Here is a 22,858-nt window from a genome sequence, read left to right as displayed (position 1 = left end):
AATATGACCTGATCCACCCCCCTCTCATTTTGCATCCTGAAGAGCGCAATAAAATAAAGTATCTGAAGAATTCAACTTATAAGTGGAGTATGCGAAGAGGTGATTCATCGAATTGTGAGGAATAGTGACTGAAATCACCCTCCTTCAGAGTTTGCTCCTATCGAAGAGGTGTTCTGGCATTTCCAAAACAGAGGACGAGATTTCTACAAGGAGCGGCAGAAACAGCCCCACATTTCAACGGCACATTAAAGAAAAAGAGATACTAGGTATCACCAAAAACTTTCTCTTTCCCAAATCTAGATATTTTTTATGAGATTTTTTTCCGCGTCAAGTTTAGAAAATTATGTTGTCCAAATGGTGTCTTGACGACCAATACTCGCCTGGAGCAGTCCTTAGAACTTTTCCATCACCCTCAGCACGTCGGGCGGAACTCGTTCAATTTCTTCTTGAATGGACTGCTTCGGTTGGTCCAAATACCGAGGACGACATTTGAAAGCTTCGATCTTGAGGTACTCATACAGAAAAAAGTCGAAGGACTTAAAAGCAGCATATCATGAAATTGATTTAGTACGGAAACTCCTGGGAAAACGTAGTATTCGGACTCTGCAGATTACGGAAACGAGCGTGGCTCCGCTCATCTCCTTCTAGTCCTCATAAAACTGGCGTGGGAACTGCTCAGTTCCTATGAGGTACGTTAGAACGCACACCCATGAACACGTCCCGGTGTTCGCAGCAACTTATTCATTGGTTTTACTTGAGAAGACTTCATTGATTTTCGACCGCTTGCTCGTGGACATCGCGCAGGTTGAGCGTAACCACACTCATAATCGTAATCTACACCCCGAACTCCATGTTTTCCATCATTAATCTTCTACCAGTCGCTCGTGGAAGTCGTTCGTGCACCAGAGTGGCGCGTTGCAACTGATGTCGTAGGAAAGAACACGGTCTTCAACGCCGTTTTTACGACGATTAAGAGAAGATGAGCGGAGCCACGTTTAATCTACAATCCAAACTCTTCTACGCTCTCTGTCTCGTTTCCACGTCAATTTCATGATACGCTGCCTTTAAATCAGACGAACGTTGTGGCCACGGAACTGCTTCGCGTAAGGAGACCACTCGACCCGGGAACATCTGAAGTCCATATACCCCATGTTGATGACCTGCTATATGGGCCGTAGATTGATCCTGCTGGAATCATTCCTCAGGTTGTTTTCTTCCTTCTATAATGGAACAGTTTCATTGGCACGGAGACCGAACCGCATGCGAAACGCCCTCTGCGTCGCAGTTGCACATTCGTCATTAACCAAAAGAACCTTCATCACATAGCCTCAATGGTCGCCCGGCCATGGCATGGTGGCGACTGCAAACTTTGTTGTCCATATACCCTACATAACAGAGCAGGCCGCACCCCTCTACCTGTCTTGCGGAGCCCCAGGTGTTTTCGAAATGTGGTAGTTATTTCAGCAACACCCTGCAGCCTCTACGCATTCTACGAGTATCCGAGTTCATTCTTTGACAGCAAAAGAAAGGTGAATTCTTCATGAGGAAATCTGAAGAAAAACTACGAACAAAGCGCGACGCCACAAAGTATTAACTATAAGTCAGTGGTCAATAGCACTTCAGGCAAGTACAGACCACTACGAAGTTCGCTTTCAATAACAAATAAGAAAAGCAATGCCTCAATTCTGATCTTTCCTTCATCTTCTGAAAAACTGAGTGAAAATAGAGTACAGCCAAACGATCTCGTGTATGGTGCAATGTTTCGTAAGTGTCACTGGGTATTTATCACTGCAACGTTTAATTTTCAGTGGCATGAGGAACCGAACGAGGGTCCGACCAGATCTGCAGGTGCTTAGCAGATGTTATCTGTGGGTACGTCAGTAGCACAGTACCTAGCACTTAAATCAAACATTTTAACCTTGGCGTAGATTCGTGCAGTGCTGCACTAATAAGTGCACCACACTTTTGAATTGCAACATCGGTCATTCTCTTGAACATTATTCCTCTCAGAGCATGAAAGTAACAGCATGGCCCCAGGAGATTCGCGAGCACCGCAACATGGGGGTCACTTTTTTCCAAGTGCTGTCTCCTCAGTTTTCGTGCGCTAGTCTAGTTGTGGAGTATGGGGGCAGTGGGTTTGGCCTTAATCCAGGCATTGAGGCCCAAACATCAGTGCCTTCAACTTTAGCCTAGAGTTTAGTAGCTTAGCTAGTAGCCGGGTTGAAACTACTGAAGTTTAGGCCTTTAAACCTGAACTTCAGTTAAGATCCGGCCAATTGTATGTAAGTCTCTCACTGGCGTATGGATCCACTTGGGATGCGCCAACGCGTTTTACTGCAATTCGTAATCGTTGAGGTTCTGTAACGCGTTCAATGTACCACGCGTTCCATTGTATATTAGTAACGACAAATAAAGTTAGTCCTGATTAGCAGGATCAACGTAGCAACTTGTTGCAATGGAATCGAACCTGATCACATATGAACGAAAGGTCTTTATGATAGCGGATGAAAGATGGATTGATTGGCTTTGATCAATTGATACGTAAGGATGCTTCGATGCTTTATGTGAGAAGATATCTTGAGTAAACTGTTAGCCACAATTTGCTCAAGACAATTTATTAGGAAACTGCACGAAGATCCCATGTGCAGATGTTCGGTATATTTGAACTTGCTCGAAACAAGTTCTCAGGAAACTTCAAGGTGTCGAAATGTCAGGAACGATTGTTACGAATGTACGATTAATTTGACATAATTAGTTTGTCAGTATTCGAGCTCCTCCTTATGTTAGAGGACAACATTTTCGAGTACTCGAATTTTCAAATGACACGCTGTTGACTTGTTTCTCCGACGACTCGAAGAATCATCCAACTCGGAGGCTTAAGCAAGTGCAAAGTGAGTTGAGAAAACGTTTGAGAACAGCCACAGAGCTGAACAGACACCTAATGGGAATCAGAAGCGTTTTTGTAAGTTCAACTTTCCGAGGTCAACGCTTCTGTGGTGTATCGCAGTACCGATGATGCAAATTGAACCGCAAAGCATTTGAAAGAGAGCAAACACTCGCCAACGCAAAGAAGAAGAGAGCAGATAGAATAAGGAGTAGTGCACTGTTGCTGAATGGAAGTAAGTACTTCGCTGGTCTTCATCAGAAGCAAAAATATGTTAGTTCCAGTCAACTTGCTTGCTACGGCTATGCGCCTTATTCAGATGCGATCAAAAATAAATCGCTGAGCAAAGTTAGTGCTATCGTTACGAGGAAAGCCACGAGTAGATCAGGAATCAACACCAATCTCAAACAGACGGTTAAACAGCGCATTGGAAACAAGCAACACTGCTAGCGTGGTTAAAACGTGCTCTGGAGGACGAGTCCCAGACAGCGGTGGTCTCTTCACCCGATCAATATCCAGTTACATTTTCTGTTCTCTACTCCGCACTGTTCCTTTACTTCCTTTTATCGAATTTAAGACATCTGCTGGGGTGGATGGTGGTTATGAGGGAGTTGTTCGTAAGATATCACTACGTTGTTGTTCCTTATATCGTCTTCCTCCCTCTTTACACCTGATATCTCATTTCGTTTTAGATTTCACAGTGGAGCCTGGGCTCGCGAATTTTGGGAATGCTTGAAATTGAAGGGATCGGAAGCGAAGTAAGTTACATTCTGATTTTATATAATGTGATGAAGCTGCAGATCAAGTTCTTTTGAGTCAATCGAGGGGGAAATCAGCGAAAGAACTTCAAATATCCGTAGATTTATGCGAGAGAGAAATAAAAGGTGCTATTTTCTCAAGAATGCTTTGCTACAAATTCCGAACGTGGGCTGATAGCGAGTGGCGAATCATGCCTATGCAGTTCTCAAATCCCCAGTGAGAATCATATCCAGCAGATTAGATAGAGCGCATGTCAACGATCCCTTGAACAATTAATACGGCACACTTTTCATTTTAAACTAAATAATTAAGTACTGTGCTTGACTGCGTTTTGAAGTAAAAAGAAAATACATCTGGAAAGAAAGCTTGTCGCTGGATACTCGAGTGTTTTTAGACGTCGAATCTGAAAATTCCATCCTTGAATTTGTTTGGGAGTTCAGCTCTGAAAGAAATGAATTCGGACATTCATCCGGTTTCACCCGCATTAATCATGCTAACAAACGGGAAGGTCAAATTCCTTGCGCCTGGCCACCTCTTATGTCGTTACCCCAAACCTAGCGTTCGATACAGTATCCACTGTTGGTAATCTGATCTAACGTTTCCATGCGAAGTTTTTCTTTCTCCTGTTGGACCTCATTCACTGTAGTTTCAGCTGCAATTTAAAATGAGAACCATTGGCCATCAATTGGCGTTGCGGTTATTCGGTACAGCTATAATGTATGGTTGGTTCATCGCGGTGGTTGAAAGCGTAGGCGCCAGGCATGATTTCTCTTCGTTTGAGACCTTCTCTTCCTCTCCTTTCACCTTACAACTTTCCATCGAAGGTGCACCACGCTAACTCGGTGGAATACGTTCGGCGGGGACTATAAGTATCAGTTCCTTTATCGAATTGGGCGCAGTATTGCTGACGGCTATATTACATTCGTGTAACTCAACATTTCTTTTGCTTAAATTGATTATGATGTGATTGATTGAATTGATTATGTTGTGTTAGAGGAGAACATGAGAGTGAAACTCTATAATATAACATCCTTATCAGCTTTCAAAAGATTGCAAAATAAATTAAGACAAGAAAGACTTTCAGGTGGTGACTGCGTTCTTTGTGGTTGCTGCGTCGCTGGCAGTATTGTCAATATTGGTTAGTGCATGGAGGTTAACCGGTCGAAGACCGCTTTTTTATGATCTATTCCTTGTTGAAATACATTCATGGGACGCTAGGAGATTTGTTCAGGTAAGTGGCGCAGCTTTTTGGACTACGGCTTGGAACACTTTGCAATGAAGCCAACAAATGATAGTTGGGTCAAAACGACCTGAAACGTGGTGTAGTTACGTAAGCGGTTGCAGTTGAGGTGAGTTTTAGCTCATCTCTGCAGCCCGATCGCAGCAGTAAGCTCCAACCCTTCGAGCGCAGCTGCTTCTGACTCATTCTGCAGTTACACCAGTTTCGAATCGTTTTGACCCTACCATATTTATGTGTGAACACATAAATCCTTCATTTATTTCCCTTTCTTATTTTTCTAACTTTTTTCTCTAGATACAGATAAGGTATAAAGGTAGAGCCATACAGAGCTACAAACACCATATCTGCAGCATTGCTGTTTCTGAGAGTATACTGCATACAACTATCCGACGTGCCAAGCAGCATGCGCGTATCAGTCCGTGCGGTAGTTTTCTTTAAAAAAAAAACCTCAAGTTGCAGTCTTTCGCCTGACTCTCCGGTTATTGTTCAACCCAGAAAGTACTACAAGAGGTTGTCGTAGTTCCTTTAACGGTTAAGGTTCTTGAATATGTGGAAAATTACTGCAATGTGTGGAATCCAGCATAATAGATCCTACATATGCAGTGGAACGACTGAACGAAATGAAGGCGTTGTAAGCCGAGTTGATAAGGACGTAGAGTAGTGGGTGGCTCAAAGGCTTGCTCTACCGCCTTCGCCATTCTCTCCTTCGTTACAAACGGGCACAACATCAAAGAAAATGAGTTCTCCTCCAGTACTGCTGAAGACGACGACGAGGGGAACGGTAGTTTACCTCTTCCAGTTTGTCCCAAAATCATCTTGTTTTCAACGCCTTTCTCAGATTCAAAAGCTAGAATATGCGCATTGTTTTACGTTCTAGTAAGTGTGAATGGCATATTGCTGTGTCTGGTGGAATGCACAGTTTGATTCGGATACTACTTCATTTATGCTTTTAACGAAGTACACCGAGCGCATCAGCAATCGTAAGATTAGAATTACACCACTATCATGGTGAACGTATCGTTGAATGTTAACGTTTATGATTGATATAGATCATCTTTGCTATTATAGTTTTAAGACCTTGCTTTTATGTTTTGTTTCCAGGTATTTTCTTTTGTTCCGGGGTACGCAGGCTTTCCCCCCTTCCCCCAGTTCTTCAATTTCTTTTTGTTTTTATTCGGTCAATTTGTCCGCTGTTGATTAGGGTGACGGGAAAAATGTCGTTGGAGGGGGAGGAGGGCACTCAGTAGCGCCCTTATTTCCCGAAGCTCTAACTTACATTTTTCTCTTAGTAAGTTAAGTTTACATAGATCCTTTAAGACTAATGCTTAGACCTTAGGGCCCGGATTGATTTGATTATTTACCTCGAGAAATAAGTGCGCCACTGAGTGCCCGCCTCTCTCCTAGCCCCCCTCCCCTCTCAACGACTTTACCCAGAGTGACATGGTCCTGTTTTCGAAGAACACCATTAAGCGAGCATGAATCGGAATTGGAGATGTCAACAATTTTACGTCAACAAAAAGAAAAATGTTTTAGAAATGATACGTTTACGTAGTGACAGAGTCACTATGACTTTTAACACAGTACACGAATAATATAGGACATGTTTCTGTTCTAGGTCTTGCAACTGGGCCAAGAATTTCGTCCACGTGGTTCTTGGGGAGATGTGATGACGCGGATGCGAACAAGAGCACGTTCACGTTCTCAGACTAGCAGTAGTTCTGAAACACTCGTTCCTAGGCATAGGATCAGCGATACCAACGTTGTTATACAATCTCCTGCTACCGTAATGGATGATTCCTCAACCAGGTAGTCTTCTTTATTACTTGTTTGTGGGCCTACCCAGCTAGTGAATGCAAGCGCCAATCGCAATTTGTGGATGCTTTGTTGTTTAGAGTTTATAATCAAGAAGTTTATGTAGAAATAAAGAATTTCAAACGTCTCATCTTGACCAAACAGACGAATGTTCTGCAGCGAGTGGAAATGTTACGAATTCAACATACATTTATAGTGTCCCGTCTCCATCTGCTTCCACACTGTGGGAGATAGAGATGCCATCAAGTGGATCTGGTGGCGGTGATATATCACAGGAGAGTCATTTTGCTGCAGCTGCTGCTATCGCTGTTCTTGGGAGAGGGTCAGTTTCTTTTCCTTCTATTTTCTTTCTTACCGCATAAAGACGCGCGAATGCCTACCCTCAACTTTTTCTTGAAAACGTGCGAATACCTGTCCTCAACTTTTTTTTGTGGCATTCACATATCTAAGTTGATGCTTATTATGTTCTGAACTCTTTTACTTATTCACCTCAGTGAAATTAGTGGCAATTGATGCAGTCAATGCGCATGCCTAGTTTTTACACTTAATTTCCCCTTTTAATTTAATACTTTTGTTTTATAGACAATTTCACCTATTTTCTGATAGTTGATTGAGTACAACTGCAGATACGGCGCTGGAAATGAGACGCAATTCGCTTAGTTTGCTGCACAGAAACAAATGGTGGCTATCATTTGATATCGCGTGTGTTTGCAAAATGAACTCTCATTTGGCGTACAGAAATTCCGTTTTCTTGCCCTTCATAATGTTGCGCAGCGAGGCAGACTATGACAATGGCTCAGCGAGCGCACTCTGAAAATCGTCGTTGTGAATGTGGTTTAAATCGAAGTGATGTTTGAAAATATGAAAAGTGAAACTTTCTTCTGCAGAGGTTTGCAAGTTGGAAGCACTTCATCCGGAACAATGGATGTACTGCCGAGTGCAACAGCCACGACTTCGTTGGGCGTTTCTGCTGTTGGTGTATCATCGGTCGGTGGGGAAGTTAATGGTAACAACTTCACAATAGAAGGACCACGTCCACAGGGAACCACAAATATAGTGATGCCTGTAAACATCAGCGTCGTAAGCGATGAACTTGACCCCAATGAGGTAATAAATCGAAGGCATGTTTCACTCCTGGTAGATTTATTCCTCTCTGTTCATGTCTCTGTTTAGGCCGAGACGCAACCGCCTAGCGATCCTCAAATGGATCCAGAAAGTGCGGAGGTTGCCGCAGTTGCTGCAGGTGCAAGTGGGGCTCACATAAAAGAAGGTTGTCTGTGATTCTTGGTTTGTCATATCCTACCATCGCCACGGATACTTTTGTTTAGAATCAAAAGTCATGGAGCGGTTACCACAAGTGCATGATGATCCTGAAGCTGAAGGGGATTCTGTAATTCGTCTAAAATTTCTCGATGACACACAGAGGGATGCTCGTACTACAATGACGGATACCATAGGCAAATTCAAGAGGTAAACAACTTACATTGTGCTCACTTTGATCTGAAATTTTTGAAACATTTTCCTTTAAAAAAGCCTAAGAAAAGTGTAGTACTACGGATGTTTTCAGCGTACATTTTGGTGATGCTGTGGCAGCTGGTCGTGTGGTGAGACTTATTTACCAAGGTGGGTGCTTTAGGTTTGGTAGGTAGCATTTGCTTCCTTTTTTTGTGTGCAAGTGTGTCAAACTACTCATTTGAAACAGGGGTGCACTTTAGTATACTTTCCACTTATTGACATAACTTCTCCTTTTTCATAGATGACGGTATGCAATTCGCCAGGATTCTATTTAATGGACCCAATGATTGGATGAAGGTTCTGAGTGCATAACTATCTTTGATTATTACCTGTTTCTTGCTCTTCTAATTCCCACACCTTGCATTCGCAATAATTGAAAGTGACAGAGTGGGAGGATGCATGGGGAATAGTTGTTGAGTTGTTCAATGATGAAACGTTTGGATTTCTTTGGCTCTTTAAGCTACGAAGATCGATGAAAAATAAGGAATTAAATTACGGTATGTGTTTGGGTTTGAGTTCTTTGAGAGCCACGTCAGTTAGACTAAATATTGTTTTCTTTGTCACTAAAGTACGGTAGATGCGTATTTTTCAAGTTTAGTCAAGAACGAAGTGCTCTGAGCAAGTTCATTTATTCATCTATTTGAAAACACCTACAGGTTAGCTATGAAACCAAAACAAGAAATATTATGGCTCATTAGAATATCGCCTAGATTTTATACAGCAAAGTTAGGCCTTTTATCGTTGGAAAGTGTTTTTGTTCGTGTTCGCACGCAAGATTTCTTTCGGCTCCTACGCTGCTACTATTTGTAATGATCTAAGTTTTACCGTCATATCAGGGCTTTAGAAGTTCAGGTGTTAGAATAAGACCATTATCACATAGATAGTCTTACTAATTGTATATATAAATATTTATCTATAACAGTTTCCTTCGTTCATAGTAAATATCATATCGTAATGACTTACTTGACTTAAACGGCGGGCAGGTGTTACCGTCTTACGCAGCTATCTACATGTTCACCGACGTGTGTCGTCCTTAAAGCCATTACCCCACGAATCTGGGGTGGTACGGGTTTTAGAAGAGTAGTGCCTATATGGGGTCGTAGACTGTGGGAGAAAAGATTGATTTTGTTCATCTCTCCCTCTATTAGTGTAAACGGGCAACCCCGGAACGCCGTTTCTTACGATGACTTCTGTTGCAATGCGCAACCATTGTGCCCCTCCGCGCCTGCGACTTGTCCGAATGGGTTTTCGTCCATTTACACTGACACAGGGATAGATGAACGGAATCACCCTTTTCGCTCACAATCTACGACCCCGTGTATGCATTACCCGCCCGAAAACTAGACCACCCCAGATTTGTGAGGTGATACCTTCAAACGTATCCGAGCCCATCCGGTCCGATCTTCATCTTGATCTCGCATGGAATCTATCCATCCGTCATTAGCACTGTCATCATAATTAGTGTCATCATTTATATAAAAAAAACCGGCTACTTTTCACTCGAGAGTACTGGACCGTGTATCTGTCTTACTGGCCTTTTTCCTTGAGCGCACTAGTGGTGTTAATTATTATTACCTTGTTTGTTTTGCACTTTTGTCGAGAATGGAATATTCTTCAACATAGTCTGCTTTGATGAGTATAATGTCTCCTGTATAGGAACTGTTGAGTCGTTTTTTTTTAATGCAACAAAAATATTGTTTCGTTTAAAGTTAAAGGCAGCATGTCATGGGATTGACGAAATGTTAGGATCTCTCCATGGATATGTGTAGGTAGAGGTGTAGATCACCAGTATAAACGTGACAAATCAATTCAATTCAGTGTTTCCTAGTAATCCAGAAAAATGGATGAGAAGGCTTTTTTTACTCCGTATCAACAAGTATGCAATTAATCACGCGATGGGACGCGGACAACTGTTGTCGTCCGACGTTTAGTCCAACTAATAAAACGCTTAAGCAGAAGAAGCTGTTCCAGACGCACAACCTTTGGTACATCATCTTCGTTCTATTACACGCAGTAAGCTGCATGGTTGAAGAGATGGGATCCCACAAGGGTTTTTTTTTGCAATTTCTAATGGAATCACTGGCGATCTCAATTATACTCGTGAACCACACCTTTATCGTATCTATTTATGTGCATTGTCGGTTTAAGATCTGGATAGGACCTAATGCTCACCTCGACTCAGCTCATTCATTTTACGATGATCAGAAATGTTTATACCATCAAGACATAGATGAAGTCGTTCGTCATTTAGGTCAACTTCTTCGCGAAGACTCTAGAACATTAGCATCGTATGGGTTGCGTGATGGTTGCGTTGTTCACTGCCACATAAGTAGCACGCCCTATTCTACACAGGTTCGAACATAGTCACATATCCCTCGTTTGGCTTGTATTGTAAGCATATTCATACCTAGGGGCCATCCACTTCTCAGACAGTGTCGAGAGGTGCTCATTTGAGACATCGAGACTCTTCGCGTGCTCATACAGCAACTGTACCCAACACTGGACCGGAAACAAATGGTTGGTGCAGAACATCCAGCGAGTTCTATTTCTTCAAATTTATAACAACCATTCTTGTATACGGGATATCTTTCAGAGTTTCGATACCCTCGCTGGGCTGTAGCTCTGTTACTATATACTTACCGCTTCCCTCTAATTGGTCTGCCTTTGGATGCAATAGTACGATTTGTTTTCGACCAGCAAGCCCAGGCTGCCGCGCAACCAGGTTTCATCCGTAGGACGTATCGCAGGTAAAATCTCTTCCCGTACTTTTAAAGGAGAGTCTCTAATTTTTGGCACTTGTCTCTACAAGGTATTCGTAGGTACGGTCCTGGCTTGCTTCTGACTCTGAGGGAAATCAAAAACCTACTGAAAGCTTGTATATTCAGTTGAATCTAAAGACTTTGCAGACTTCTCTCGACAATCTATAGAGAAAATAGAACTGATGAAGCCTCTCCACTGGATCGTGCCGCTGACGCAGCTGCTAGAGTCCCGTCTCAACGATTATGTCTTGGCGACTACATTCTTTGGATATTCGCCGGTGAATTCTGATAACTGTTTCATTTGTTGTATTTATTGTTGCTTTGGTGGTTTCTTTACGCGGTCATATCAAATTTCTCGAACAAGTTATTAGAACCTCTCTGGCGTATTCACAGACAGTTTCGCTTTGTTTTGCATTGTTTCATAGTTCAATATGGTCTGCCTCTAATTACGAGATGCATACTATGAGACACAATTGTTCATCTGAAAACACTCAGGAAGTAATTGAATGCATACTGCATAGCCAGGAAGAAATATTTTACACTCGCGAAATGTGCGTATGTTTCAGGACAATTCGTCGCCGTTTGGGGTTTCGTGTACGCCTTTCCTCAACTGTGCGATCATACAGCTCTCGGTCTTCTTGTCTTGTTGACTCTTTACTTTTTTTTTGTAGTTTGTCGAAGTAGAGACCAACTCGGCGAGACTCGACCGACGGATGAACAAATTGGTATTTCTACTAGTCCTGATCGGTGAAAGTCCACGTAATATTGGTCCCATAGTGATACTTGTATTTATTCTGTCAACTTGGGAAGCACTCTTTTGTCTGGAATCGTCCGTGATATTGTTATTGCGGGTGATATTTCTCCGGTTTGATCGTGAAAGATTTCTTTTTATTCATCTAATTTCTCAATTTACATTCTACCCAATAGTATCGTCGTAGTGATTTTTCAAAAGGGTTTGACTGGATTTTAAGAATGGATCGTTTCATCAGTATTGCACAGCAGATGTGAGCTTCATTGATTTTCTTAGACGTAAATTTTATCTTCTTCTCGCTTACTGCTCGAATCTTACTTTGTACTGCAGTGATTTCTTTTACAACCTAGAGAATTCGCCTCAAATGAGCATTGCAGAATTTTCAGTGTTTTTGTCTCATAGAGATTCGCATTCTATAGAAAGAAATTTTCATTAGATATTACTGCTACTAACTTTTCGAGCTTACACCATAACAAATAAACAAAACAAAGGGTAAGAAGCAGTGAGAGTTGCGTTGCTCCAGATTCCAACGCTAACAGAAATTCCAGTGCGTTCGCAAGACTGGCTACTGCCAAGGATTCTTTACTTATCGCACACACTATGATAGTCATTATTACCAAAACAACAGTTGACAACCAGGGGATTACTTGTTTTCTGGGCAAGCGGATTCCTCCTTGCTTAGCTGAACTCAAGTCAGAGTCAAACAAGTCTATGGGATCAAATTTTGAATTTGTGCTAATTTGAACCCTGAAACAGGAACATTACCAACTCGTGTCCAACTCTGAGGTGGGGTCATTCGTAAGGAGTGAGCTAGTTTTTTAATATTACTTAGAATGATGTGGCAAAGCCAAACAAGAGCAATCACTTGCATTTCCGGAAAATTTGAGGAATTTTGCAGAGAACTCCCAAAGATTCAAAGATCGTGTACTCAGGATGTGGATCGCAGAATCATTGATGTCTGTGTCTTGTAGCGTACGTTCTTACATAACCCAAAGTAACAATTATAGTAGGGTCAAAAAGACATGAAGCACGGCGCAGTTGCGTAAGTGCCTGCGCTCGAAGCGGTGCGACGGATCATAGCGGTAAGATCCTAGGGGAGACCTTTGCTGACACCATTCCTCGCCGTAGTTCGCGATGGTCCCACCTCAATTCCAACTGCTATCTCCGCCACCGGCTTCGAGCAAAGTCGCTACGGACCTGCACTGTGCAGTTATAAATACTAGTAGCAAATAACTCATGGGATTTTTCCATGTATTTAGCAAGGCTTTTTTCTGTCTGAGCTTTCTCAACAAACCTTAGACACCTCGGGCAAATGAGCTTTTAGAGATGTTTAACTGGCTTAAAATTATTTATTCGTAACTGCGTCAAAATATTGTTCTATAACAGCCAGTTGTGAAGAGATGATCATATAACATTTGATGCGTATTCGTGCAATCAGCTGTTCTATCTGCTCCCAAATTGTCGGTTTGCCTTTTCATGGATTTCATTGTAAAAGCAAAGTTTCATTTGTTCGAAACGATCGTAGCATGGGACATAGGAGTAGTCCAGTTTGGTTATCCTGAAACGATGGAGAAGACAGTGGATGAATGAGTGAGATTTCCATGTAGACGTAGTTGATAAATATAAGACCTATCTGGTCGTTGATCACAAAATGTAAGGCACTTGTTTCCGGCTAAAGTTGTTGTAACTCCATTACGTCGGCAGCACTGTAATCATATTTCATTCAGTAAACAGAGCTGATCTTGGGAAATATCAATAAGTGTTTTGTCTTACATGCTAGATAAAGTTACGACACGCCTAACCTTAGTCTAGTGTTCGTGGGAACATTTGAGGTTGGGGTGTCATAGTCAGGGTCGTAACCGAGGTGTAGTTCACAGAAGTAGCAGCGAACAGCACGTACCTACCCTCAGAAATCCAGAGAAAACAATGGTCAATAAAAGCTCAGAACAATCAGTCTGCTATGCAATGCAAACCTCCGACGAGAATGCCGCACCGCTCTGGGCAAGTTACCAACAAGTTAGCAAAGGACACCATTGCTCTGGTACGCTACATGTTCTCAATTGGGAGGAGGGGGATCTCAGGTCACATCGTCAGAAGTGTTTTCGCAGGCGTCCTACGAACTTCTGGTTTTGAGTGCTCCTGCTGCTCCAAATTCCTGGATTTGTGGAGAATAGCTGCCTGTTTTCTCTGCAATACTTGTGAACCCCACGGATCTCCCTCACTAGAGAGATCACAGCCGGTTAGTCGCGAGGCTACGTGGCGCGTCCCCGGGTGGCGGATAGGGGGCTAATTGCGGACCAAAAGCGACCTTGTGCTTGCCCAGAGACGCACGTGGATTCAGGGGATGGACTCCTTGTTTCTGCTGAGCCAGGACTGACTCATGACATCTTTGTATCCCGCACGTCGGTCCGGCCAAAAGCCTGCAATCAAGTGACTGGGAGGTGCAAAGGAGGCGGTTTGGAGTCGCCTCCAACAAATAAGCTCCACATGTCCACTCCGGGAGAACGAAAGTTCTCCCAGAAACTCATGGGACTAGAGGCTTGCAACCTGCCCATGGGATTTAAAATTTTTACGCAAAACACAGTAATAGAAAAGAGTCTTCTGATTCCGGAGGAAAGCCTGGTACGGTAGCGCCAGGTAGGACGGGGTTGCAGGAGTCATGTAGGCTACCAAAACGGAAAAGGACTATGATGGCGATCTGTACTTATAACGCACATACGCTTGCATCGGAAGCGGCCATCGAAGATCTGATGATGCAAGCCAAGAAGATCAAGTACGACGTCATCGGACTGACAGAGACGAGACGACGTCACCCTCTCAACGCTGTATATGAAACTGGAGAAGAACTGTTCTTAAGAACATGCGACAGTAGAGGTGTTGGTGGAGTTGGCGTCCTCGTCAACACGAGTATGGCAAAGAACATCGACTCTTTCGAACAACTTACGACCCGAATCGGACGTCTGCGGATGAGAAGATGTCGCCCAACACCAGCTTTGACTATCTTCGTCGCTTACGCTTCAACATCAAGCTGCGAAGAAGAAGAAGTCGAAGCTTTCTATATGGACCTGGAGAAGTTCTACCGCGAAGGTCATGCCTTCTACAAGGTCATAATTGGCGATTTCAACGCCAAGGTTGGCCCAAGAAGAACGCCGGAGGAACTTCACATCGGGACTCACGGCCTACAATGGAATGACCAGGGGGAGAGGCTCTCCGAGTTCATCATGACGACTAAGACCATCCATGGGAACTCGCAATTCCAGAAGCCCTCCTCTCTACGCTGGACGTGGGAGTCACCCGGTGGAGGGTACCGTAATGAAATAGACCACATCATCGTCAATAAAAGGTTCTGCCTGACGGACGTCGGTGTTGTACCAAAGTTCTATACGGGATCGGACCATCGCCTCCTCCGAGGAAGATTTTCCTTTACAAGGAGAGCAGAGAAAGCCGCCAAGTTCAAGGAGAGAAATCCCAGGACTACCATCAATTGGGATCTCTTCGCTACACTAGCCGGCTTTTGGGAAGATTCTGCAATGGACAACATCGACTAGGAATATGACCGGCTCGTTGAACACCTTCACGACTGCGCGAAGAAGGCTGAGAGTTTTAAAACCACCAAGAGGCTCCTGTCTCTTGAAACTCTTGAGCTGATACGCCAGCGTGGAGCCGAAGGGAACCAAGAACTCACGTCCGAGCTCGCAAGGCTTTGCAGAGAGGCGATAAAGGAAGACCTTAAAGAGAGAAGAGCAGAAGTGCTGGCTGAAGCTGCAGAGGCGGGGAAAAGCATCCGCTATGCCCGTCGAGACTTCGCCAGTCGCAAGACGAGGATGACTGCTCTCCGAAACCCAAAGGGAACAGCCATTGCATCGAGAAGGGGGATGGAGAAAATCATCTACGACTTCTACTCTGATCTCTTCGACAGCCATGTCCACTTGCCTCCTCACCATCTGAGGGAAGATGGACAAGTCATTCCAGAGGTTCTCCCGTCCGAAATACGACATGCTATCATGTCGGTAAGAAATCGTACGGCACCCGGTTCCGACAGAATAAGACCAGAACACCTGAAGAGCCTTCCGCCAGTACTCATCAACACCCTGGCGAGGCTCTTTACACGTTATCTGTCGGAATGCAAGGTTCCTAAACAGTGGAAGACCAGCAAGACTGTGTTGTTGTATAAAAAGGGAGATCCACATGACATCGGCAACTATCGCCCAATCTGCCTACTGTCCGTCATCTACAAGCTCTTTACAAGAGTAATCCTTAATAGGATTGAAAAAGTCTTGGATGAAGGACAGCCATGCGAGCAAGCAGGGGTTCGAAAAGGATTCAGCACGATTGACCACATTCACACTGTTTCAAAACTCATCGAGGTATCACGAGAGTACAAGATGCCGCTCTGTCTCACCTTCATCGACTTAAAGAAGGCCTTCGACTCGGTTGAAACGGAAGCGGTCGTGGAAGCCTTGGACAACCAAGGCGTCCCTACTGAGTATATAAAGGTTCTTCGAGAGTTGTACAGTAACTTCACGACCGGAATTTCGCCATTCTACAAGAACATCATCATTGACGTGAAGAGGGGGGTCCGACAGGGTGATACAATTTCACCCAAAATATTCAGAGCCACCCTCGAGAACGCAATGCGAAAGTTGGAATGGGACTACATGGGAGTGAAGGTTGATGGTCGGCAGCTACACCATTTGCGCTTTGCTGATGACATCGTACTGGTAACACCTAGCATCAGCCAAGCGGAACGAATGCTGACCGAATTCGACGAAACATGTGGATACATCGGTCTTCAGCTGAATCTACAAAAGACGATGTTCATGCGGAACGGATGGGCCTCGGATGCCCCATTCACGCTCAACGGAACGAACATATCCGAATGCACCAGCTACGTTTATCTGGGTCGGGAACTGATGATGAACGACCTGACCCCCGAGCTGGGCAGAAGGAGACGAGTGGCTTGGGGAGCGTACAAGAGCATCGAGGATGTAGTGAAGAAGACCAGGAACACCCTGTTCCGTGCTCACCTCTTCAACACCACCGTACTTCCTGCTTTGACCTATGCTTCGGTAACCTGGGCATTTTGCAAGCAGGAAGAAAACGCGGTGAGCGTCATTGAACGCGCAATTGAGAGAGTGATGCTAGGAGTATCTCGTTTCACGCAAGTGAGGGACGGGATTCGAAGTTCTCTCCTACGTCAACGATCGAAGATTAGAGACGCCGCCGCGTTTGCCAAGGAAAGTAAAATAAGGTGGGCCGGACACTTGATGCGCTTTAATGACAACCGTTGGACCAGAGCCGTGAGCGACTGGGTTCCCCGCGATATTAAGCGCACTACAGGAAGACCGCCGACCCGATGGTCAGATTTCTTCATGAAGTCCTTCAAAGAAAAATATGATGCTCTTCGTGTCCCACGCGAAAGGAGGAACCACTGGGCTACTCTGGCACGGGATCAGGACAAATAGAAGAATTACTGGCGCCCGCTCGACCAGTTCGAAGATCAACGGGAGTCAAGGTGATCAAGGTGACTTGTGAACCACGCTCCAGTCTACTATATTCTGGAGGAGAAATCCCAACCTCGATCAATTCCCGGACGCTGTCTTTAGGCAGGGCACTGCTTTAATAGGGGAGCACATGGGTAACCGAATTTAGATTCTTTTCAATCCTGGATTAATGTTCCCGTAAGAGACGTTTGCGAGTGTAAAGGCTGTAGGAAGAATATCAGCAAATATTTCGTTGTATTTCCATCTAAGCTCTTCCAGATTTATGTCCTATCAAACTTTGATTTCGTAAATGTTTATCTCCAGATCACGGGGGAGCTAATCCACCTAACTTAGGTGATGCATTTATCCTTTTTTACTTCTAAGAGCGCCACACACATAAATTTTGGGCTCGGTGAAGTAAGTTGCCATTTATTACTCATCATTACTATCACTTAGTACTTATTCATTATTTTCTCCTTAGCAAATTGCTTGTCGATAAAGTAACAAATAGAGCTTTCAAATGGCTTCTGGTGGGATTTAACCTATTGTTTGTGATTTGTTGAAATTAAGAAAAAAAAACTACACATGCATCTGATCACAAATAACAGTTCATCATGAAGGCAGTGCTCTAAGAAATCATTGAGACTCGATTCTCATTAGTACCAGATAGGGTTCAGCATGCAGTTCTCAAGTATCACAAAGGAAAAAAAAAGAACGGAGCGCTCCCGTCTCACGAATTCAAGAATCAGTAGCTTCAGCTTTCTGACACAGCAACTCTTCGCACCCGAACGATTAATAGAATGAAAAGCGCAAAGTGGATTTCGCTACTAAGGTACATCTCGTTGAGTTGGCTGAGGTAACTGCTTACTGAACTTGCAGGGAGTTCACGTCTTCTCTGACAATTACGTATCGAACGCTTCCTAGTAGCCAATGGAAAGGGGAAGACATTTAGGATTTTTGCGAACAGTGCTTTAGATCTTTCCGAATGCTGCGCAAAACCACTCCCTTTCTTCCCTTTTTAACAACTTTAGGTAATGGGTAAAAGGACGAAATTTGTGCAAAGCAAAGGCGAGACATATTAGTTCCAGAGGAGGCTCTGTGTTGTGCATTTCACTTGTGAGGCCAGTCTTCTTCCAAGAAACTTTTGTGGCATGTGGTACCGAAGTCATTCGTGTCTCCTTCTTAGTCGTGGTACCGATCAACTAGTTAGCAGCTACAGCAGAGAACTCCGTCGTTTTTAAACGATTCATAAATAGGAATTCAAAGACGAAATGGATGTCTTCGATAAATTGTTTTTGTGAATAAAGCCAATTTAATATCCCCCCATCCCTGACGTGACACGTCGGCTAGCCACCGCAAGTCACTGTGTAGGCCAGTTACACGTCCACAAACCTCAAACGATTCTGAACTGAAGTGAACGTGGGGGCGCATCCCAAGCGGATTGATTAACGCCAGACACTTCAACTTTAACGTTCATATACCTTATATGCTCTTCCTTTCTAATTCTTCAAATCATAACAAGAGGTCAGCTGTGATTTAAAGAACATGCAAAAGAATGTACTAGGTAGAGCTAAGTTGTTACCAAAGCATCATTTTTAAACGCACCTCCGTGTGATCTCTGCCCTGAGCAGCACAAAAGTGCATATCTGCTGTCGCTTCAATAGGACATCCATCTGTTTTGAAGTACATCGCTTGTAGCTGAAATAGAGAAACTATTCTCAGCAACATAAGTTTGTCCGGAACTTCAAAAGCCATAGTTTCGCTCGTGCGAAAAACTTCGAAGGATCTCTATGCATTATTTTCAGCTTCTGTAAGCTTTTGGTACATCATTATCTTCCACTACGACAGCATGTGTCTAAATGACTCCAATAATCAGGGAGATCACTAGACATCGCAGCAACGCTGTGAACGAATGAACCCGTAATTTTATTCCTTGAATTAATCTGTAACACAACTGGATGCATATTGATTTTTGGGGGTTAATCGACGGGCTGGTGTTATGACCTGACGCGGTTGTTCGGATTTTCTTCGAGTCTTGTCTTCTTTGAATATAGCTCGTGTAACCTGCTCTACCAGAATCTGTCCATTCATCACTGTTCCACAGCTTGCGATGCCTCGCATGAACAACCTATGAGACCGAACTACTCCAGTACCTTCAGATCCGGAAGTTCAGCGCCACGGAACAGAGTTTTGTTACCAAGGTCCCATGCTCTCTTTACGCTGAAGGAAAACACTTGTCTAAGGAATGTCTGGATAACCTCTGCCATTTCACTGTGCAAGATATATAGTTCATACATGCCAGCGCCTGTACTCACTCAAATGTCTGATTGCATTTCGAGGCAGCATACACCGAATCTGACCTTGAGTGGTGAGAAAATCCGCGGGAAAAGCTAGCGATGGGGTTGTAGGTTGCGGGATCAAGGATGGTTCCTTACCTCTTCCTACCTCCTCCCTTACCTCTTCCTAATTGTCGTAGAAAACGGCGTGGAAGACCATGTTTTTCACGACGACTTCGGTTGCATCGCCCCATCCTTGCGTACGCGCTGGCGCCAGTGGTCGAAGATCAGTGATGTCTTCTCACAAGCCTATTCAAACGAGATAGATGAATAGTCTGTTGAGGGGATGTGTGCATAGAGGAGCGTTCCAACGCACTTCGTAATAAACAAAGTAGTTCCCACGCCCCCGCAATCTACAACCGCACCTCTAGCTTTTTCCGCGGATTCTTAGACCACGTCATATTCATGGTATGCTGACCCTAATACAAGCAGGACCACAGCGAGCAGGTAGCAACCAGACGCTTATGCGCGGGCCCGAATGCACATCATATTGTTATTATTACTATTATTATTACCATTATTATGTGTGTCAATATAATTATTGTTATTATTAATATTACTATTATTATTATTGTCATTATCATTATTATTGTTATTACCGTCATCATTATTGTTATTATTATTAGTATTATTACGTAAGTTTAATCTTACAATTCAGACTTACAACATTCGTATTGAAGTGACTAAGGCTAGCATAGGCATTAAGATCTGCCTATTTACATATTTACCTCCTTTTATTTTTCAGACGCTGAAGACACTTGTTCTTGTGAGTAAATTTGTGAATAAAATCGTCTTGCTCCAGGTAATAACTAGATTGTATTTTTTTAAATCTCGTGCAATTTCTGAGACTGGAGAAGAACTTAGAAAACCCGTTTAGCCACACCTCATCTTTTAAAATTGGTCACTTTTTGTGTCGCATGAGAAGAAACGCATGGTCTTGTGTTGTTAGGTAACATCGCAAAGGAGTCGGGTCGGTTTAGCAGTCACAGAATGTGTTGGAAATTTTGAAGTTGATTTTCAGATTGTGATTGCAAAATTGTTACATTACTTATACACTTATTTTCAAAGCATTCTACTCTATTGTTGATAGTGGAAACAGGAAATGTTGTTTTTCATGTACTGCTCAAGTTGAGGAACCTTTGTAGACAGATATTAATCTCATCACGACCTGTCACATCCTTTTCCTATAGAGCGATATTAATTTGCGAGTTAGGCGTACGCTTTCGCGTAGTCTACTTCATTGTTTTCATAGCCACTTAATATTTTCAGGAAGACCAGAACATCAACTGTTTTATGCCCGGTGCAGTGGCGTTGGCTCGAAAAAAAAAACAACAGTCACATATTTCTTCCGCTGTTCTTTTTAAAGACAGCTGAAAAAGCTTCCTGGATCTCCAATCCCGCGCTCTTTCGGTAACACTGAAAACATTTTCCTGATGAAGGAATCGTGGTGTTGAAATGATAACCACAGAATCAGCTGTTTTCAATCTTGTTCGGTCAATGTTCTCGTTTGGGCCAACCGCTCGAATTGAGTAGTCTGCTGATTTGAGTGTGGTGGAGGGAGACCTGAGAAATAAGGCAGATGGGAGACCGCTTCACAATCCAGAGCCTAAAGTTGGCGGCGTGTTGCCAAAGCGAGATGCATGCGGACGCACACAATTCCTGGGGCGCATGTCGACATGCGTGAACCTGAGCCCCTGGGTTGGTGAACGATGCAGGTAAAAGTAGGTTAAGTGCGATCTGGATGGGGAAAACCGCTCATTTGTTTCTGACACAATTTGAAAAAAAAGCTCTCGGTGCATTCGGTATATTAGATTGACACACGGATTTCCAATGAAATGGAAATCAATTATCTTTCTCAGTTTCATTAGTGGTTATTCCACCTGAAGTTTTAGAATGGTTTTTGGTGCAAAATTGCAGAAAGTTGAGTGGGAAATTGAACGTGTGAGTGATTGATCTAAAGACAACGAAAGGTGCTCTAAGCACGGATTCAAAGTGTGAATCAAAGGCATCACTCCACGAATCTGAGGTGATACGGATTTCAGGTGGAGTATTCGTATACGGGATAGTAGATTATGGAGAGGGGGGTGATTCCGTCCATTTCTTCCTAATTGTCGTAAGAAACGGCCCGGAAGATACGGCCACAGGCGTTCTGGCGCACTATTTTCTACAAGGAGTTCGACTGTAGCGCGCCAACCTTGTGCACGCGCCGCGTCTTCCTGGCCGCTTTTTACGGCAATTAGAAAGAAATGGACAGACTTACCCCCTCTCTCCATAATCTACTATCCCGTATACGAATACTCCATCTGAAATCCGTACCACCTCAGATTCGTGGGGTGATGCCTTCAAATCCAGTTCACTTCAATTCCGAACAACATACGATAGTGACTAAAGCTGGGCCCAAAATGTCCAAACGTGAAACATTCGAAAACAAATGTTCCATGCGTTCGGGATTTGAAAATACCACTTGTGGATATAGTCGTGTTAAAACGATATAATGCTCGGTGCAGTTGCGGAAGCGGCTGCTCTCGAAGGGGCCAGGTGACGCTACCGATTGGAATCGAGGTGGGACTATCTCGAAAAGGGTGCTAACAAGGATCCCTCCTCGATCCTAGTCGCGACGCTCCACTGCACAGCTCCGAACGCAGCCGCTTACGCAACTGCATTCGTTTTGATTCTACCATACATTCGTGGCTCCTCTGCAAACGACTTGTCGTGTGTTTCGACTAAAAATGTTATCAGCAAAACAGTCAGTGATGTTCGTTCATTGAGCGGATGGATTGTTTGTTCCTTTGGCCTACATCTCAGGGAACTATGAATAAGAAGAAAGCTTACGACTGTGAAAAGAAACTTATGGGACAATCCAGCAGGCGGGATGCACTTGGATTCGTCGAACCTGAATTGAGGCCAATGCGACAACGTTTTGTGCCATGGCGCGCATTTGTAATAATGCTTTCAATGCACTATGCGCAGCAGCAACTGGATCGCAGCGGTCCGGATCCATGCAGAGCCTGCGAGGCGCCGCCGGCACGTCGCGAACAAACATACATCCGAACTACATGGGAATCCGTTGCGAAACGCTTTCCATGAAACAGCTAAGTGGATGCGAGAGTGGATGTGGAGTTTGGAATTCCCAATAATTATTATATAACAAGAAGTTCAACGACCGCATGTTTTCAAATGGTGAATCGCCTTTTAGAAATTCAACATACGCGATATGCCGATGTGTCCTCCAAATCTGAAAAGAGGGTATTTAGCCTTCTGAATTTCACTAATGACATGATTCTATTTCGAGCTTGATGATGATACGATCTGGTACGTA

The 22,858-nt window shown here is 43.7% G+C and overlaps 5 protein-coding genes across 8 annotated transcripts; 4 read left to right on the top strand and 1 right to left on the bottom strand.

Annotated features, from left to right (window-relative positions):
* Nucleotides 1-1,812: 1,812 nt before the first annotated feature.
* RB195_010536 (uncharacterized protein) lies at nucleotides 1,813-11,720 on the top strand (the record flags this gene model as incomplete). Of its 3 annotated transcripts, none has more annotated exons than XM_064191592.1 (15): nucleotides 3,478-3,501; nucleotides 3,577-3,642; nucleotides 4,728-4,781; nucleotides 6,499-6,689; nucleotides 6,892-7,017; nucleotides 7,583-7,802; nucleotides 7,869-7,965; nucleotides 8,024-8,165; nucleotides 8,263-8,318; nucleotides 10,462-10,562; nucleotides 10,622-10,727; nucleotides 10,804-10,957; nucleotides 11,117-11,247; nucleotides 11,536-11,581; nucleotides 11,641-11,653. In XM_064191592.1, 15 exons carry the CDS (start codon nucleotides 3,478-3,480, stop codon nucleotides 11,651-11,653), a joined length of 1,527 nt encoding a protein of 508 aa, XP_064049174.1. The 3 variants fall into 3 exon arrangements, with proteins under 3 accessions (XP_013303046.2, XP_064049174.1, XP_064049175.1); XM_064191591.1 differs by having other exon boundaries at nucleotides 4,728-4,874; XM_013447592.2 differs by lacking the exon at nucleotides 3,478-3,501 and adding an exon at nucleotides 1,813-1,848 and having other exon boundaries at nucleotides 4,728-4,874; nucleotides 11,536-11,720.
* Nucleotides 11,721-14,407: 2,687 nt separating this feature from the next.
* On the top strand, nucleotides 14,408-15,268 carry RB195_010535 (uncharacterized protein; the record flags this gene model as incomplete). Its single annotated transcript, XM_064191590.1, has 1 exon — nucleotides 14,408-15,268. One exon carries the CDS (start codon nucleotides 14,408-14,410, stop codon nucleotides 15,266-15,268), a length of 861 nt encoding a protein of 286 aa, XP_064049173.1.
* A 276-nt stretch (nucleotides 15,269-15,544) lies between these two features.
* On the top strand, nucleotides 15,545-17,185 carry RB195_010534 (uncharacterized protein; the record flags this gene model as incomplete). The annotated part of the gene is made up of 1 exon (XM_064191589.1): nucleotides 15,545-17,185. One exon carries the CDS (start codon nucleotides 15,545-15,547, stop codon nucleotides 17,183-17,185), a length of 1,641 nt encoding a protein of 546 aa, XP_064049172.1.
* Nucleotides 17,186-18,781: 1,596 nt separating this feature from the next.
* Nucleotides 18,782-19,500, bottom strand: RB195_010533 (uncharacterized protein; the record flags this gene model as incomplete). The annotated part of the gene is made up of 2 exons (XM_064191588.1): nucleotides 18,782-18,901; nucleotides 19,357-19,500. The coding sequence occupies 2 exons, from the start codon at nucleotides 19,498-19,500 to the stop codon at nucleotides 18,782-18,784; spliced, it is 264 nt and encodes an 87-aa protein (XP_064049171.1).
* A 2,811-nt stretch (nucleotides 19,501-22,311) lies between these two features.
* RB195_010532 (uncharacterized protein) lies at nucleotides 22,312-22,626 on the top strand (the record flags this gene model as incomplete). Of its 2 annotated transcripts, none has more annotated exons than XM_064191587.1 (1): nucleotides 22,312-22,626. In XM_064191587.1, the coding sequence occupies one exon, from the start codon at nucleotides 22,312-22,314 to the stop codon at nucleotides 22,624-22,626; it is 315 nt and encodes a 104-aa protein (XP_064049169.1). The 2 variants fall into 2 exon arrangements, with proteins under 2 accessions (XP_064049169.1, XP_064049170.1); XM_064191586.1 differs by having other exon boundaries at nucleotides 22,351-22,626.
* Nucleotides 22,627-22,858: the final 232 nt, after the last annotated feature.

The sequence above is a fragment of the Necator americanus genome, chromosome III (genome assembly GCF_031761385.1).
Source record: "Necator americanus strain Aroian chromosome III, whole genome shotgun sequence".
Taxonomy (NCBI): Eukaryota; Metazoa; Nematoda; class Chromadorea; order Rhabditida; family Ancylostomatidae; genus Necator; species Necator americanus.
Note: the sequence above shows the minus strand (reverse complement) of the source record. Positions and strands in the feature narration are given on the sequence as shown.